Below are 20,144 nucleotides of genomic sequence, written 5' to 3'. Positions count from 1 at the left end.
TATACTAGTCTAGTTTGTATTACAATGATAGATAAGTAAAATGTTTAAAATTCTTGAATGTACCTACCAAATCTGGCAGCTGAAGTTTAATTGTTGACATTTAGTTAATTAGCTATCCAAACCAAGTATAGTAAGCACCGGTAAGTACAAGCTTACAAAACCTTATAATTTAATCTAATTGATAAGTTTTTTTTAAACTCGAATTATTAAATCCAATATAATATGCGTGTACCTATTTTCTTTCAGCGTTGCTCAGCGAAATTGGCTTTAGCGTTTATGTATTTTTTCGTATTTCCGCTGTGCGATTTTTATTTGTTATTTTTTATAATTTTATTGATTCTGCATGCATAGAAAAATTAGATAACAAGGATACCCATAACTTACATATTATAACAGTTAGACATCATTAACCATTGATGCAGTGTTACCAACCCTACTGTTTTAACAGTAGATAAAATCTTTTTACCATAATATCTCTGTTTTCTGTTTAAATACTATTTTCTACTGTTTTTTTGGTGGCCAATTTCATTCCAGCCATATATAATAATATGCACTCATATTTAATACGAGAGTGAGAGGGACGGTGCGACACGAACTTCGTTTACGAATTTCGGAGTAGGCCCCCTGGCTTGGACGCAAAGCCAAAAAACAAAATAATAAAAAAATGCCTAAGCTTGTATCTGATTTTTTTAAATCTTACTATGCGATTCAAAATAAGAATAGGACAAACAGACAGACTTTCTATTGTCTAACTGTCACTTTTGTAGCTAATGTCAGGTTTATTTAACAGTCCTATTTTTATTTGGCACGTATTTTATTTACATGTTACTACTTTGTACTTAGCTACCTGCTAAATCTAATAACAGCTTGCAAAACAGTACATTAAATACAGTTTTTAAATTTGCAGCTACTGTTTTCTATTGCTTTTTAAGTTCGAACTACTGTTTTTTTGCTTTGAGAGGGTTGGCAACACTACATCAATGCATCCATAAGGATAAATTAGTCCACATGTTAGAATGGGGGCTATCGCGTATGAATTCGCCACTAGAGGCGCTAGTGTAGCGTGAGGTCTCCGAAATGTCAAATCTCATAGTTTTTGGGTGAGCTACGCGGGTTTATTTATAATTAGAATAATTTTGTGAATATTTTGCAATATCTTAAATTAATTATGGCAAATATGCGTTCCGGGGCAATGAATGTCTGTGTGTTGAGACAGTTTTGTCTTTTGGAAACCTTTGTCCTCCCTTTCTTCCGAACAAAACGGGGACTATGCAACACTGTGGCATGCTCGATAATTTTATGGTACGGTTTTAAGGTGTATTAAATATGATTTTATTAAAATTTTGTTTTCGCGCCCGTAATCCCAGACTTTGAAAGTCATACTTACAAACCTCACGCAACAGTGCGCCATCTAGTGAGACAAAAAACGATAGCCCTCATTACGCAAGTTTCTCTTTGGCGTATTTTTAAGAGTAAACTGATCAAAAAAAAAACCGAACTATTTAATCCTTTACATTAATTATTATTGTAATTTGTAAACTATTCATATCTACGTGTGCGTAGAGTAGACACAAATCACAAATATGTAAATTGCAGCCTGAGCTGGGCTGGGTGATGAGCGTAGTTTGTGGGCGTCATTAACTACCCGCATGCCATGCTGCAGTGCTGTAGGTAATATTCAAACAGCGGGTAATCACCGCTTTATAGTACCTCAGTTTGTAAAACAATAGAGTTATCGAAGTAACAAGAACAAGGAATGATAGATGAAAATTTTGTACCTAATCCGTAGTCCATACCGAACGATCTGTCTTTTTAGTGAACAACGCGGAGTATTGACTGGATGTCATATGCCAATCAAATGATTAAGAACTTATTAATCATTAGACCTTGAACAACAATGAGTGGTTCAATGACTTATTTTACGATGCTACTACGATGCAAGGCGACACTATATCTTTGTCTGATTCAGCACCTTACGCATACGACAAAGCAAAGGTGGGCTTACCGGAAGAGAATACAATAAGAAATATAGTCCCATCATATATTTTTATGTATAGCATAGTCCATACTGTCTAAACAAGCAAAGTTGTCCACGTAAGTCATTGTCCGTTTACTTTAGCGACTTATTACTAACTTTTACCGTTAAAATGTATGACTCAAACGAATGAAACAAACACTAGCCGCAGACCTCATGTCTGCCGTGTGTAAGTACGCTAATTTCATGTTTTTTTATGACCGTGAATAAGCTATGACTAAACTAAACAATAGACATTTTACGGTATACTACTATGAATCGTAATGTCACTTAAAGTTAAGTGTGTAACTAGTACACTTTCTTTAAGCAAAACCATAAAAGGTGTTCAAAGTTTAAATCTTTAATTTTGGGAAGTTAAAACTGTTCCGATCCGACAGCGGTGGGAAATTAGCTGTTTAAGGAAGGTTACTCATTTTACATTTTAAATTGGCGTGGGGTACAGAGCCCGCCTACATGCTACAAGCACTGAGTTAGTAGGCTAAAATTCGCAAAAAGAAGTAGGTCTGTGGGGCACGGGCCGCGCCGGCTCCCGCGCAGCATCCGACCGTTACTCGCGGACTGCGGCCGCGCTGACCCCGATACGTTCCCACTGATATTAATCACATATGACATCGTTTAAAAAGAAATTCCTCACTAATCGACCGAACGAATGTTTAGGTAAGCTACTTACATTTATCTATGACATTATCAGGTTACTGTTTACAATTTTGTTTAATTCGTACGAGTTCTCCAATTAGGACTCGGTGATAATATTGATAAGACTAATGATATCCGCAGTGATCCGTTTTCCCACAAATTATGAGTCATCGCATGCGTTTTGAAAATCGTGAGGTTCGACAGTTTTTTTTTATTCGACTGGATGGCAAACGAGCAAGTGGGTCTCCTGATGGTAAGAGATCACCACCGCCCATAAACATCTGCAACACCAGTTTTACGAGGGAATTAAATGTATAGCTCGAGCAGGTCACATAAAATAAAATATTCTTGGAAATGCACGTGTACGGGCTCCAGCGCAAGCAAAGCTGCATGGAAGTCAACGCCCGCGGCTGCCGTGTAAGAATGCGCGCTCAAAAATATACGCGATGAACTTTGAAATAATTAATCACTACCTATAGACCATAAATACTTACTTACGGCATTGAATTATAACAGGAATTGGTTACTACCATTTTATAAAATATTTTCAATACTTGTAATTCATTCGAAAATTGAATAAAATTTTCAGTTCAAAGCAAAAATAGTTAATGTACCTATTCACATAGGAGCAGCACATAATCAGCTCAGAATTCCCATAAGCATGCCTAGGTCTAGGAAACAAAGGTGAGGAGATGTGTTCCGCGGTACCAGCCGGGGATGTGAGCGCGCATTGCGATGCGCCGCACGCTTCCAACGCGCAAGGTCGTCCATGGCCGACGCTCATATCCGCACTTTGTGGACTAGCGAGGCGCCGATCAAATTAGATATTAATTGGACAAACTTAAGATTCGAAAACCACTGCATGTCGTGATGCTTCAACTGTTTCTAAAAATTTCTAGCTTTTTCCTAAGAAGCTTACACGAGTAGCGTCTGTACAAATTTACACGATTAAAATCTCAGAGTTCGTGTCTGTCACCAGGAGACCTCTTTTAATGCGCTTTGTTCGGCTTAGAACGACGCGAGATTACATATTTACGTCAGCCCCTTATCAGTGCCGAAGGCGTTAACAATAAACAAAAAGCCGGTATCCTTTGTGATCATACGCGATAACTTTATTGTTCCAAAGATAACCGTTGAAAAAGACAATCCGTATCAGATTTTACGAAAATTGGGGACAAACCCTTACAATTATTTACAGGAACTAAATATCTTTTAAACTTTTTGTATATAGGCTTTGAGACTTTTATAGAAGAATAATAAATTGAGCCCCTCCTCACGGAGGGTCACTCCTCATACTAAACGATTCAAATTCACTAATGATAGGTGGAGTTATTACAGATTGTGACTTGTATTTATATTTGCGTGATACCTACCTATTGTATTTCAAAATAAAATGTACCTAATACTAATAACGAACAGTGACAGCAGCATTGCACATAATAGCGCTTGCCGCGCACCCGTAATTTATCCCTATAATTTAATGAATCCCCCGTTTATCTTTTGTTTTACGAATAGCGATGTATCTATTTTGCACGCAATTGTTGATACTGGCAACGGAGGTTGTACAATAGCTTGTGTTTGCAGATGTACCTGGCTCAGTTCGGGTACCTAAGTCCGTCGGTGAGGAACCCCTCCAGCGGCCACATCATGGACGAGAGCTCGTGGAAGCGTGCTATTGCTGAATTCCAGAGCTTTGCGGGCCTCAACGCTACAGGTAATTGAACAATAATAATGTCAATCTTTTTAAATGCTAAAATAAAGGCTTCTGGGCACCAGAGTCCAGGAGCAATAGTTTTACGTGGCCCGTTACCGATGGACTGCGACCTGCGGTTTACAGAGCAGGTAGTATTTTGACAGTAAAGAACGACACTAAATAATCATTTTCTCAGACTTTGATAATGATAATCCATCCACGACAGCCCTGAGTGCTTGTTCGAAGTGGACATTTGTCGTGACAATTTCAATCGTACTACATTTTACATTATTAAACTTGTAATTGAATTCTTCTCACCCTCAATACCATCAAAGCGCCATGAACAAACAAAGTAATACCATACCTCAATTCAAAACACGGTACCATAGTCACTCCTGGCATGCATGACCATGCATTTCTTGCAGTACAAGGGTTGACGTAATTAATGTATGTAATGGTAACCCACATCCGCGCACAGCGCACCTTGACCTTGCGTGGTGCATGGAGCGCAGCACCGAAGCCGCTAGTTAGATCTTCTCGCTGTGTAATTTACCGGCCCTGGGGCCACTCATTACCTCTGTCACGAAACACATTGCCAATACACACACGTAACAGACAGTAAGCACCTAAATACCCTAGAATTATATGAGCAGTAGCTGAATCGTCTTCAAACATGTGTACGTGTCTTGATACGAGAAGTAGTGTATTGGTATTGGCTGTTATTATGTAAGCAAATAACGCAGACTGGACGCGCATTAATATAATCATGCATTAACAGTCACCGCACGAGTGTGATTCGGATTAGAACTCCGGACCGTGCCGTTGACTCAGTTCAATAACTTATTCTACGTCAGCGTTAAGTATAACTACTAGCAAGCAAATGTGTTCACGCTTTAAGATCACCTCAATTGATGCCAGTCATATATAAATTGACTCTGTGTTTTTGTAATTACTTCCTTCACTTCAGTTGGACAAAAAGTTTGTTAAGGTTTTGTCCCTTGATTTTCCTCATTATTGTAAAGTGCTTCTGTGGATGTCTGGAGTAACTAGAATGTTTTATGGACTGGTTAAACGTTCTTGTAGGTATAAAAAAATCATAGGTTTAGCTATTTCCGTAGTGATTATTTCCACCGTGGTATATTTAAAACATCTAAAAATAGTTAAAACATGCAATTGATGTTTGTTGCATTGTCCAGGTGAGCTGGACGAGGAGACAACACAAGTGATGTCGCTGCCGCGCTGCGGCGTACGAGACAAGGTGGGCTTCGGGGAGAGCCGCGCCAAGAGATACGCTCTACAAGGTAGTTTTTACGATCTGTAACCTAAGGTTGCCATATTTTACTGTATTTTGCAATATCTGCTAGCCACGCGAACTTTCTTTTGTCTTAGTGCTCAAGCTATGTTCATTTCAAAATGTATTTTTATTTAATTGTACCTTTAGTTGTGTCGTTCACCGTTTTACTGAGCTGATGTTTGTCGTAGGTTCCCGGTGGCGCGTCAAAAATCTAACATACAAGATCTCCAAGTACCCGTCCAGGTTGAATCGCGCTGAAGTGGACGCCGAGCTCGCTAAAGCCTTTAACGTATGGGCCGACTACACTGACCTTACCTTCACACAGAAGCGTTCCGGTCAAGTACACATTGAAATTAGGTATATTTACTCATTCAGTATAGCTTTAAGGAATTCAAAACTGGACCCAGTGTTACTTTTTAGTAGGAAAAGTTAATGTCCAAGTTTTTCCTTGTTAGGTAAATACCTATCAAAATTGATGTAAACTTAAGGCAAATAAAATTGTACTGACATGATCAGTGGTTTATGACAAAGGTTTATTTTCGTATTATTTGATTCTATGATTGTATTGCCAGTGTCAGTATTGTGTCACTGGCCATTTGGTTCAGTAATATAATGCGTTTTTTTATTACAAATCACGGTTCTGTGTTGCGTAACTAATGCTTGTATTACAATGGAGTTAACGATTACGCCTTGGCGTCATGAAAACGTCCTTATCTATTGATATTTGGTTGTAGGTTTGAAAAAGGAGAGCACGGTGACGGTGATCCTTTTGATGGTCCTGGCGGCACCTTGGCCCATGCTTACTTCCCGGTAAGTTCGTCAAAAACCTTGTTTCATAACCACAGTTAGGTAACATTTGATAAAATAAACTATTACCCAATCCGAGAAAGTAATCAATCAAGTGAATGATTCTTTGTCGATCTTAAAATAGCGTGGATCGACGATAATAGATCCTACTGTTCATGCGATATGTATGATGCTTAAAAATTATAAAACCTAGTACAGCATAATATAGTACTACTTTTACAACATTTTTTGAATTTGAGAAATACAACAAAGAATGTATTGTTAATTAATTTAACAACATGTGTAATATTACAGATGACTTTTATCATAGTATGTAACTGTATTGAAGAGGAATGTAACGGAAGTGACATATTGCTCTTCAACAAATGAAAGTACCTACGGGCCGTGTTTAAATTGTTCATTCTCTTTTGTGAACATGTTATTTATTTCCGTCATAAAAATTACTACGTTTTGCAACATATAATTATGGAATTATTTCCAGGTGTATGGCGGTGATGCTCACTTCGACGACGCCGAGATGTGGTCGATCAACTCACGGAGGGGAACCAATCTTTTCCAGGTATGATCCATTGTCACAATTGATTGCAGAAGGCACGTGCAAGCGGAAGTAAATGATTCATGCCAGTTATAACTGCGTCATTTCTTTATTCTCTGTCAGTCAGGTAACATGTCCGCATAGGTAAGCACCTAACCACCAGATAAGCATCTGTACCTAGTAATACGCATTTCATTTTTCAACTAAATTTTATCGATGTTACTTCCTTGACTATGAATTTTGTTCAGGAAATACTAACTGAACTAAATATTCTTTAATTTCAGGTGGCCGCACATGAGTTTGGACATTCGTTAGGTCTTTCGCACAGTGACGTTCGGTCCGCTCTCATGGCTCCCTTCTACCGAGGCTACGACTCCGCATTTCAGCTGGACCAGGACGACATTCAAGGCATACAGGTAAAACATTATTTTCACTTCTCATGCTCGTAAACTTCGTATTTTGCAACTAAGCAACATAAAATTACATTTGATGCTCTAGTGCATAAAGTAAAATCTTCGCCTAAGACTACGGCAATCAAGTGTCAACAGCCACAAACAAAAAAGTTTCTGTATATTTTCTGAATAATTTTAAATTTATATAAAACTAATAATACTTATATAATTATTTAGCAATGCAGGAAAAATAAAATGTACCTAGTAAGTGAACAATTGTTTCCGCTGTTGCGATTTAATGTCTTCGCAATCAAAGTGAAAAGCAGTGTGTAAAACTCGGGCATTAAACTAATTTTCCCTTCGACGTGTCTATCTACCCTCGCGGTACCGGCTCGGGTGGCTATATCAACGTTTCGGGTAAAATGGCTCGTTTTATGCTCTTGTTGTACATTCTACTATTTAATGACTATCGGCATATTAAGTAAAAAAGTGGGCATTTGCTAAATAATAATAATAATAATAATAAATACCTTCAAGACTAACATACATATAATTTATAAAAAAAAACAATATTTAAAACTAATTTATTGGTCCATTGTGGACCCAAATGAGCACAATAACACACATGAATCTTTTCTGTCTATCCTTATAAAAGGAAAGCCAGGCTGTGTAATAAAGATTCCTGGCTGGAAATAGTGATGATTCTGAATCAACTAATTTGTGATGTACAATCCACAGGCTTTGTACGGCCGCAAGACGCAGACAGACATCGGCGGCGTGGGACCCTTGCCGTCGGTGCCCCGTGTGACCACCCAGCAGCCCTCCGCCGAGGACCCGGCTCTCTGCGCCGATCCCAACATTGACACCATATTCAACTCCGCCGACGGAAACACATTCGTTTTCAAGGGTAATTGTTTTGTGCTGAGAAATTCATGTTCATTTGTCACGATGAGTCACATCCACGTGACGTGACCTCAGGGTGAAATAAATTCTTCATAAAGCTTACCTACGTTATGTAGATACCGATCTCCAGACGGCATTTTACCGTCAGATGTTATCAAAACCGTCTGCTAATGCAAATATTAACTTTTGAAAAGCAAAATACGTAGGTACTCAGTAAATCAGTTCCTACATTTTCAAGATACTTACCTACTGACATTATAAATATTAGTACCTATACTTCTTTTGGATAGGTATTTAACTAAATGTAAAAAAAAACAGCTACCATATTTGGTACATTCTAGGATACAAACTAGACTAGTGTGTTTCAATACAGAAATGTAAATATTTAGATAGTTTGATGGGGGAATCCCAATATTTAAGACACCAATTACGTTGCTTTATTTACATTTGGTTAAATACTTATCCAAACCAAGTTTATTTATTATGTTCAGGTGAACATTACTGGCGATTGACCGAGGATGGTGTAGCTGCCGGCTACCCACGCCTTATCTCGCGTTACTGGCCCAATTTGCCTGGAAATATCGACGCCGCTTTCACCTACAAAAATGGCAAAACATACTTCTTCAAGGGCTCTAAGTACTGGAGGTATAACGGACAAAAGATCGATGGTGACTACCCGAAAGAAATTAGTGAAGGTAATTACTTGTTTTAATTTTCAATAATAATTATTGGATAAATATTCAATAATAATATTGGCACATACACAAGCAAATTTCCCTAATCATTCCTTTGTTTACCTTCAAGGTTTCACTGGAATTCCCGACAACCTGGACGCTGCTCTTGTCTGGTCTGGCAACGGCAAAATCTACTTCTACAAGGGTTCCAAATTCTGGAGATTTGACCCGGCCCAGAGGCCTCCAGTCAAGTCTACATACCCTAAGCCTCTCTCTAACTGGGAAGGCATTCCCGACAATATCAACGCTGCCTTGCAGTACACTAATGGTTACACCTACTTCTTCAAAGGTGGACAGTACTGGAGGTTTAATGACAGGACGTTTAGCGTAAGTTACTGGTCCTGCTTGCTAATTTTTCTAACTTGTACATGATCTCTAAATTATTTATGTTTTGTTATTGGCATAGGTGGACTCAGACAACCCAGCGTTCCCGCGCAGCACGGCGTTCTGGTGGCTGGGATGCGCGAGCGCACCGCGTGGCACGGTCGGAGGTAACGCGCGGCTGTCCGCCTCCTCGCTGCCGTCCGATGACGACGTCGGCGACATTCAGTTCGACGCAGGTAGGTTCGGGGACCCCGGCCACGTGACTGCGATACGATAACCCAACGAATTACATATTAATTGGCAACTATTGATCAGTATTTTTTTTTAATGAAACTACCGCTGAATTTTTTTTCGGGGTATTTAATTCTATTAAAGTAATTAGACTTCTTAATAAGTACAGCAAGCTCGCTCCTCACAAAATTCAAAAGAAAAGAATATCTGTAGCTGATAATTTCGCCGAATGTGCGCTTTTGTGTTCTCTTTGTGTTTTCCGTTAATGTCTGTCTTAGTAGTCATACTTTGTGTTCTTTACAGTCGTTTTCATTTCATCTAGTTGTAACATTAGTATCACCATTTCTTCTTTTCAAACTGTTTCAATGTTACGTTTGATCAAACCTAAACTATTTATTTTATTCCATTATTTACCTATTTTCATGAATCTACGGATCTTTTATGTAAAGCTCATTATTCATTTTATTGTTTTTTTTTCAGTGCATCCAATATTAACCCAATTTAAGTTTTTAGCATTTGATAACATGCTTTGTGACCAATCACTAAAACTAACCACTAAACGTTCTTTACTTTAATGAACTAACCTAACCAGCAACTAACAAAGGCAGATGCTATTATGATATTCGTTTTACAAACTTGGTCTGGTTTGCCTAACAAGCATCTATGTAAAGCCCATAGAATTTAATATGCATTACACGTTGCGAGTTGTGCCAAATAACGCTTAAAGGAAGTGCTGATTAAATCAAGTAAGTAAGTGGTGGCGATCACACCGGGAGCGGGGCGGGTGGCGCGACGAGCGACTCGCGGTCGGGTTGGCTGCCACGTGGCTTCAGGGCGCCTTCGAACCTACCTCCAGCACTGTGGTTAAAAAACGGAGACGCGCAGTAACTGTGCCATTACATTTTTTTTTCGGTTTTAACCACATGGCTGTAAAATTTATCATATTTTTGAAAGCTTTTGAAAACCAATATCACTGGTTTTTTTTTAAATATATAATATTTTTGTAGTTCATATAACAAGTCACGAAGCAAATTAATACAACACTTTAAATATTGAGCACTCTATTTACATATGCCCGCCCACAATTTGTGTTAGTGTAATTTTAGTAAATGTTGTGTAACACGTTAATTTCTCGTATTTACCACACTATATTTTGTGAATGCCGCACCTCGTGTGTCGTACTCGTACATCTGCGGACTATGTCTTACACGGCGGTGCAAGGTATTTTTGTTCACGTTTCGATTTGTGTGTTTGTGTATTTTGTTTTTCTAGGTGTAAAATCATCCGCTCCCAGATCATTCTTCTGGTTCAGGAAATAGCCTCGGCGGAGCAATCCTGAACACTGTACATACAGAAATTGCATAAAGAACAAAGACTCAATTAGTAAATAGGAGAATATATGCGAATACCAGTGAGATTATAAACATAAGCGGTGATTTTAGTACCGGCCCGCTTGTCACGCGCTGACTGTACGTTCAGGTTCATTTCACTTTTGCATGCTTTTTGCCTGTTAGAATAATGCATTTACACATTTGGTGATGGTGTATTACACTTAAGATTAATTTCAGGGCATTAGTAATATTCATTTATTCATTATTGTTGATTTCAAGCATTGATATATTCTTTTACGTAAGGGTTTTATATGGTCGATTATACGCTTTATGGGTGCCATTAATTATTTTTTTAGAAATTGGGGTAAAAGACAAGTAATTGGAAAGTGTACTGAAAAGAGTTAATTTGTCTTTAAACGACGTTTAATAAAAATGCCCAGTGATGGATCTTAAGTTGCCTATCGTGCTTTAGCTTGATAGTGATCTTGATTATACTTATATGCTGCTTAATACATCATCATTCGTTTATATAAAAAAATATTTAGCCGATATCTCTTAGCGTTTCCCACCAAAAGTATTTTTTTATCTTTCACTTTGCGATACTAACGTAAGTACTTATCTTGGGTTTTGTATCTATACACAATTGCACAAGTAGGTCTAGTTGGGAAAGAGGCAAATCGGTACTGATATTTTTATGATATATAGGAACTCTACATTCTAGATTTGATCAAGCCTGTGAGGTGGGCATTGCATATAATAATGAATTGATGCCGGCAGTCTTGTGCGTAGAGTTGTCCTCAAACCGTCGTCGATTCATTTACGTAAGATACATTTAACACGTGTCCAGTGTGAGATACACTTGTGAAATCGGCCGCGTAGCACCCAAGTTAACATAAAATTAACACGTATTATTTACGATTACACGTAAAGCATGAAAGTGATATGTTGCACTGTAAATTGATGCTTGTAAAGTAGCATTTAATATTAATCCTTTAGTAATATTACCTAATACAGTTTTGTAACTAACTTTATTATTAAGTATATGTTATTAAATTGACACCACTTTTGTGTGTTGACTGTGGAAAATGCAATGAAAATAATCTACTACAACTAGTAAAAAATACTGCATGTAAATACGCGTGCGTAGAAATGTGACCATAGTGAAGTTAGTGGGTTTGATTGAGTAGCGAGTAGATGGGTTTTGGTTTCGGTGAAATAAAGTTTTCTTGCTAAAGGCAAGTTCATGTTTCAGTGGTCAGCGTTCAGTCGGGCGGTGCTAAACTGTAGTATTGTTGACGTGGCCACTAGCCGCTTCCTCATATAGGAGGGCTCGCTCTCCGCCGTGACGCCAACCATCCGCATCTGTAGGTTTCTTTTACTTCCATTTTTATTTTGTTACGAACGTTTTGTTTAACTGCGTTTCAGATTAGTAGCCTAATGTACTATAATGTGTTAAGTACGTTAAGGTACGTTTGCGGTATCCCCCATACCGCAATATTTATTTATACTATGAGTATGCACTCCTCGAAACTGTTATTATCAGCGTGGGCGGAATAGACAGTGCATTCGAATATATAAAACTTTAAAATTCATACATTATGTAATGAATAACCTACCTTACTAGCGAAACTATTCATTGTGAATTTGGCTATAATTAAGGCCAAGAGCGATTGCATTAGGACCGCCTTCCAAATTATGTTTGATGTTAACTGTACCTGCCAATCAATTAAAAACTTCAATCTAAAATATCCATACATCCCTCATTTTAAGCCAATTTACTATGTTCATTATCCGTTTCTTTTCATATCATTTAAACGTATTAATTAGGTACCTACTTGTTATTTTTGTAACATTTGTCAAAATGTCATTGTGTGTGTATGTATATGTAAGTAATCTAATCATAGTATTTAAATTAAGTGTTTGTTACTATTAGTCACTATCCGCACGAGAGCACTTTGTACTTCTAAGTTCCTAGCTGATCTTCTCGACGTCGACTAACAAAGTTATAAATGGTGACAGATTTTTAAAATCGCGTCTCCAGTTACTGAAATAGAAATATCAATTGTAGCTTTGTTATTTGGACGGAGCGTCGGCGCTAGGGCTTTTGGTGGTTCGTGCCGTGCTGACTGGGTGTGGTTTGCAGATCCCGAGGAGGCTTCGGGTGGCAACAGCGGGGCGCGCTCGCGGCTGTCGTCCGGCGTGGCGCTGGCGGCGCTGGCGGCGGCGCTGGCCGCCCGGTTCTAGCACTGAACTTCGGGTGGGAACTGCGTGGCGCGCTCGCGGCTGTCCCGGCGTGGCGCTGGCGGCGGCGCTGGCCGCCCGGTCCTAGCACTAAACTTCGGGTGGCAACAGCGGGGTGCGCTCGCGGCTGTCGTCCGGCGTGGTGCTGGCGGCGCTGGCGGCGGCGCTGGCCGCCCGGTTCTAGCACTAAACTTCGGGTGGCAACAGCGGGGTGCGCTCGCGGCTGTCGTCCGACGTGGCGCTGGCGGCGCTGGCGGTTCTAGTACTGAACTTTGGACACGTAGCAACGGCTAGAGGATGTCCGTGACTGCCTAATGACCTTGCGATCTTTAGCTAAAGCGAAGTGAGTTGGGCGGGTCGGCTCGCGCCCGCCCTCGTGCCTTCACCGACTGTTATCGTTTGTGTATGCCTGGTCGGCTTCGGTATATTGTGTATAGCGAACGCCACACTGTGATGATGAATGCAACCTTTTATATTGTTACGAGAACGATAATTTAATGCAAGTCATAGTTTTTATACTTATTATATAAATAGATGATGTAAGATGAGTGTGATATTGATGTAAGCGACGATTTTTGTATTAAAATAATGAAATTAACTGTATTGCGATTGTGTTTTTTCTTTCCTCTGGTATAATATTTTTACCTCGTGGCGTCTAGCCTATACTTGAAATAAATGAAAATACACGTCTGTATTTTTAATTGGTTTATTTAACGTTTTTCTGGTTCTCCAATAATTTTTATATCTACAAATTCCTCTTACTTTAGTAATTACAAGTTTATATGACAATATTTTTCGTTTTTATTCCATTTTCATAAACGTATTCTTTAATAAACATCTCCACAATTCATCATAACACGGTCGTGCGACCTACTGTCTCAATCGTTCTAACTCTTAGGAAAATGCAAATAATATTAATTTCAAAATCTGTCTACAATCGAACGTGACTAATCTTACTTCGAGTGTCGAACGATGTCTACCTACATGCGGCGCGGCCGACAGCGGCGTGGGCGGCCGTCGGCGGCGGCGCGCCGGCCGGTGTGACCAGCGGTAGGCACTGGGCACTGGGCGCTGGGCGCTGGGCACTGGGCATCGGGCGCTGGCACTGGGCATTCACCACCGCACGCTCCTCACCCCACGCTTACAGAGTTATAATCACTTAGAAGGCGTAACATAAGCCTTAGTACACGATCACTACTCGAGAAACAGCTACAACATCCTAGATCATATCAATATACCAAGCCCGCGTGCTGTGGCCGCGAGGCCGCCGGCGCCGGGCGCGCTCCCGACCCGTGCTTACGGCTGTAATTACGAGTAACATTTTATACTACGCTACCTCTCTCACTATCATTTAGGCATCTTTAATGATATTATATAGATAGAGATTAAAATTATGGTTAAGTGCGGTCCTTCGTACAGATCGACATTGTTTACAGGTAAGTAATCGAAAGTGTTATATGTAGTAAGTACGATTTATTGAAACTATAATGTAAAATTAAACTGCTTTACTTTCAGTTGAGTACTCTTGACTCGTAATTATACATATATTTATATGATCTAGAACTTATTAAGGATAAAGGGTGTTGTCTTCGTGACTTTCAGTAAATAACTTTCGTCAAATTATAAATCGATTTCGAGGATCTACATCGAACAAATTAAAACCTTAAAGTAACAAAATTTTCGAATACAAACGGTTTCTACGTAAACTCGTATCTAGTACCAACATAACACTATAAATGAACACAAAACATTTATATTCAAATGGAAACAACACTAATTACATACATTATCATTTATACTAATTTATGAACAAACACGTGAATTAAATAAATCACTACACATTTGTTACTTTAAAATAAACAAGATTTATAATAGTTGGTTACTTAGCGCTGGCAATGTTTACAAACGTACAAAGAGAACTCTCTGGGGCTGTAGTAACTAGACCATAAAACGGTCATCGTATGTACCAATATCTCGAAACGCACGACTATGTATCTGAATCATCATAAGACTTTAATTACAATTGTATCTTACGTACTAACCACCTTCATTTCTTTATATTGGAATAATTGGGAAGGCCATCTCATCCACCGCGCGTGCTCGCAGTATGGGGCCCGCGCCTCGGGCTCCCGCGTGCTGCTGGCGGTGGCGTCTCACACCCGATATCGCGCGTGTTCGCAGTACGGGACCCGCGGCTCGGGCTCCCGCGTGCTACTGGCGCTGGCGCCTCACACCCGATATCGCGCGTGCTCGCAGTACGGGACCCGCGCCTCGGGCTCCAGCATGCTACTGGCGCTGGCGCCTCAAACCCGATATCGCGCATGCTCGCAGTATGGGATCCGCGCCTCGGGCTCCCGCGTGCTACTGGCGCTGGCGCCTCACACCCGATATCGCGCGTGCTCGCAGTACGGGACCCGCGCCTCGGGCTCCAGCATGCTACTGGCGCTGGCGCCTCAAACCCGATATCGCGCATGCTCGCAGTATGGGATCCGCGCCTCGGGCTCCCGCGTGCTACTGGCGCTGGCGCCTCACACCCGATATCGCGCGTGCTCGCAGTACGGGACCCGCGCCTCGGGCTCCAGCATGCTACTGGCGCTGGCGTCTCAAACCCGATATCGCGCGTGCTCGCAGTATGGGACCCGCGCCTCGGGCTCCCGCGTGCTACTGGCGCTGGCGCCTCACACCCGATATCGCGCGTGCTCGCAGTACGGGACCCGCGCCTCGGGCTCCAGCATGCTACTGGCGCTGGCGTCTCAAACCCGATATCGCGCGTGCTCGCAGTATGGGACCCGCGCCTCGGGCTCCCGCGTGCTACTGGCGCTGGCGCCTCACACCCGATATCGCGCGTGCTCGCAGTACGGGACCCGCGCCTCGGGCTCCAGCATGCTACTGGCGCTGATATCGCGCGTCTCGCAGTAACCCGACTATATCGCGCGTGCTCGCAGTATCGGGATATCGCGCGTGCTCGCAGTATGCCCGCGCCTCGGGCTCCCGCGTGCTACTGGCGCTGGCGCCTCACACCCGATATCGCGCGTGCTCGCAGTACGGGACCCGCGCCTCGGGCTCCAGAATGCTACTGGCGCTGGCGTCTCAAACCCGATATCGCGCGTGCTCGCAGTATGGGACCCGCGCCTCGGGCTCCCGCGTGCTACTGGCGCTGGCGCCTCACACCCGATATCGCGCGTGCTCGCAGTACGGGACCCGCGCCTCGGGCTCCAGAATGCTACTGGCGCTGGCGTCTCAAACCCGATATCGCGCGTGCTCGCAGTATGGGACCCGCGCCTCGGGCTCCGCGTGCTACTGGCGCTGGCGCCTCACACCCGATATCGCGCGTGCTCGCAGTACGCGGACTGGCGCTGGCGCCTCGATATCGCGCGTGCTCGCAGACTACTGGCGCTGGCGTCTCAAACCCGATATCGCGCGTGCTCGCAGTATGGGACCCGCGCCTCGGGCTCCCGCGTGCTACTGGCGCTGGCGCCTCACACCCGATATCGCGCGTGCTCGCAGTACGGGACTCGCGCTCATCGTGCTCGCAGTACACGCGATATCGCGCGTGCTCGGAGTACGGGGCCCGCGCCTCGGGCTCCCGCATGCTACTTGCGCTTGCGACTCACACCCGATACTACTTTATACTGCCTTGAATTTGTCATTTTCAAGATCAACCATTATTTGTAATCTGAACAATACGTTTTTTCTACTAATCTTTCGGCAGTATTTTGGTTGAAATAGCACAATAATAAACATTAATACATTTCAAAACCAAAACACGTCTTTATTGGTTAATCGCAATAGGTACTTAGGTATATTAACAAAGATCGGCCATAAGTTTGAAACCGCTAAATCGTTCTTTTTACTTTAGATAAATCTTGATTTATTTGACGATTTAGCAGCTTTGCACACGTAGCTGACGAAGATGTTAATCTGTCGCATAGCATCATTATGCTCCTGATATTCGTGTCTATGCATTATGTGCTAACCTGAATGTTGGTCGTTTTAACAAAATCTTGAAATATTGTTGACAACGATATTAGCACATTGACCTATTATAATTAATTTAGTTATAATTGAACCACAGTGAGAATAAGTATTTCATGAGCGCTGGTAGTGTTACGGCGTTGGGTAGCCTGTACTGCTTGATGCTACGACACGTTAATATACCGTAGAACCGCAGCTCGCTGTGACGATCTTAGGATATCGCATAATAATAATTATTATCATAACACCCGTAAATGGTTTTAACATTTGTGTTTGTTATTACGAAATCAGTCATTTAAAATTCATAATCTAGGTTAAGAGTCGGAAAGAAAATTAAGGCTTTATTATTTTGATTTTTCACAATACCAAGCGTGTAGATGTAAATGGTTGTGTTATATTCGTTGTTATTGTGTGCTTAAATAGAAAATTAACCGTATGCGTATATAAATACTACTTACCTACATTTGTATTGCATACCACTTTTTAGGAAAGTGGCGATATAAAACAGCAAAAGAAGTAGCTGTCTTATACGGTTGATTAACTTTGGTGTTCGTTTTGTCATTATTCGTATTGCTATAATTTCTCTGCTAGATGACACCTTTTACATTCTTGTTTGACTTTCTAGTTTAGCTTTCATTTTACAAAGAATTTAGAAAATTATTTTTTATTTATTTTATTTTAGTACTTATCTAATGGAGTATTTTGTGTTTGCATGAAAATTGTTGGTGAGTAGCTTTTACAGCACGGATATCAATGTGGTTCAAAAAGTGACTGTGTTAATTCGCGTTTATACTCTTTCTTTGTTGTGCATTTGCGTAGAATCCTTGCATAACCTTCCAACGTACATTCCAATGTACAGAAGATAAAAACCAGTGTGTGATACTCTGACAAATCAGTTAGGGTAGGTAGGTATGCATCGTCAATAATATTGGGCTCTATCATGATATTACATAGTCTATGGAATTGAGTATAAATGTGAATAAACTGACTCCGTCAGCTGACCTACCCAAGTTTTGGCTTTAAATTAGCCGATGCGGCGCCAAGGAATTTCACATTTTCATTTACCATTAGCCGCCGATCTAATAATCCCTAGAATCAACACACGATACACAATCATGCCTGAAACATGTCCCTTAGTCGTAGCTAGATACAGATGTTGAACAGTCATCGAAGTGATGTTACGTAAGTACACCTAAAATTATTTTTATTTACGTTTACGTATCACACAATAAAAGCAAGTTTTGTCGTTATTTATAAACTTTATATTATATTATTAGCTTTCTTGTCTTAGGACGGATTTCATACGGCAGTGCTAAATCTAGGGATTACAAGACTATGATAATTATGAGAAAATTATAGTGTATGTACATCGATCTCCAAAAGTAAAATGGGATCAAGCTAAATAATATCAGAAGTTGTACCAGTTTAGCGGCAACACGTAACCTTTTTGCGTCGGGTGTTGCACCGTGAAGTGACCCTTACTTTACATTTAATAATTGTGCAGAATGCCGCTATCACTGAAACTCATACATATCATCATAAGCATACCAGTTCCACTAACATTTCAAAGATATTTCAATAGCAACAAAATTGGGCGACTTGATCAATTTAACGAACCAATTTGATTGATTGACGGTGTGAACGGCCTTATTATAAAACCTTAATTAATGATTGTAAATTTCAGTCCGAACTGAACATAAGTAGGTACAACAAAGCTCAACATTTTTTGTTTATAGCTAAGCAACAAGACCAAATAACGATCGCGAAGATGTTTTGTATGACATGAGTGATCAAATTTCGGTTTTCAGACCTCTGACTTTTTTAGGCGCTGACGGTGATACTTTACTTACATGTACTATCATGTTTATTGATGAATTTACTCTAAGAGATGATAATCACATAGAATCACCAAAAAAAATCTGCTCATTTCTAATTAAAAAATATGTTAAACGTTCTGTACACAGGCACAGTAGAAAAAACTCAAACACATCGAGTAACTTTCTTAGTATTGAATAACTATTTGAACTTAGACGTCTCGTCTAGCTATTGGTGTTTTACTTACTTCTGCACTTTACAGAGTAAGATATTATCCCTATATTTTATCTACTACTTTTGTTAAATCGAGATTATTGAGACTATTCGAGACGTATCATTTAACGACCCCGAAAGAAAATTCTCTGCTTGTTTTGTGCGTAAGTGTGACTGTTGGCTATTGGTATTGGTATGAACTAATGTCGTAGGGCAGATGCGTGTGCTGTACGCGTATGCGTCGTGTAGCGAGCGAGGGCCGGGCGCGGCCGCGCGGTCACGTCGCGGCGCGTGTCCGGCGCAACTCCTTGTCCAATTAGGCAATAACTCTCCAACTGTACCAAACGACCAAGACCAACTGATTATTTACATTAAATGTACCAACTAACGTGATTACTTCGAGAACAAGAGCTACTTACGCAGCCGATGGAGCACGGAAATTGCGACATTCGTATTGCTAATCAATTACTCTTCAGATACAGTTTACAGCTAAATACATAAGTAAGGTTTTCGTACATTGCTTTACATAATCAGCTTCTTTGTCCATATTATTTGTGCGTTAAACATTTACACTTTATTATGTACACCAAAACATACGTATATTAATAAAACAGAACGTACACTCTATCATAAATTTTTCAACGGAACATTGAAATACACCCGTTAGTTATACTAAGCTTACGGAGAAGTGCACGTCGCGCGACGCCGAGGCTCGCGCCGCGGCCGCGGTGGTCAGGTTAAGCGACTCATGGATAACTCGGGGAGCCTACCTTGTTACTAAATTTACTACGAATTATTGCTAACCTTGCGTCCCTACTGAACCAATGTTGTTTAAAATAATTTGCGGAGCGGACAGTAAAATAATCCATTTACTCTAACTCCCTCTATGCTGTTGATCACAATTATTTTGTTGTAAAAAGCGTGGGTTGGTGTTTATTTAATTGTAAGCACTTCTCCCGCGAACGTGGGTGAAGGTGCGACTTGC

General features: G+C 40.8%; 1 protein-coding gene across 13 annotated transcripts in view; it reads left to right on the top strand.

The window, feature by feature from the left end:
* Positions 1-13,759, top strand: part of Mmp1 (Matrix metalloproteinase 1) — a 31,785-nt gene extending 18,026 nt beyond the window's left edge. For 2 of the 13 annotated variants that reach the window (XM_074087298.1, XM_074087305.1), the window contains exons 3-13: positions 4,256-4,385; positions 5,561-5,665; positions 5,847-6,015; positions 6,393-6,468; positions 6,947-7,024; positions 7,285-7,416; positions 8,131-8,299; positions 8,787-8,990; positions 9,100-9,356; positions 9,436-9,589; positions 13,059-13,759. In XM_074087298.1, the coding sequence (XP_073943399.1) occupies positions 4,256-4,385; positions 5,561-5,665; positions 5,847-6,015; positions 6,393-6,468; positions 6,947-7,024; positions 7,285-7,416; positions 8,131-8,299; positions 8,787-8,990; positions 9,100-9,356; positions 9,436-9,589; positions 13,059-13,159 (1,575 nt within the window). In that variant the 3' untranslated portion in view covers positions 13,160-13,759. The other 11 variants (XR_012451351.1, XR_012451349.1, XR_012451347.1 and 8 more) reach the window with 11 other exon arrangements.
* Positions 13,760-20,144: the final 6,385 nt, after the last annotated feature.

This window comes from Choristoneura fumiferana, chromosome Z (assembly GCF_025370935.1).
Source record: "Choristoneura fumiferana chromosome Z, NRCan_CFum_1, whole genome shotgun sequence".
In the NCBI taxonomy this organism is placed as follows: Eukaryota; Metazoa; Arthropoda; class Insecta; order Lepidoptera; family Tortricidae; genus Choristoneura; species Choristoneura fumiferana.
Note: the sequence above shows the minus strand (reverse complement) of the source record. Positions and strands in the feature narration are given on the sequence as shown.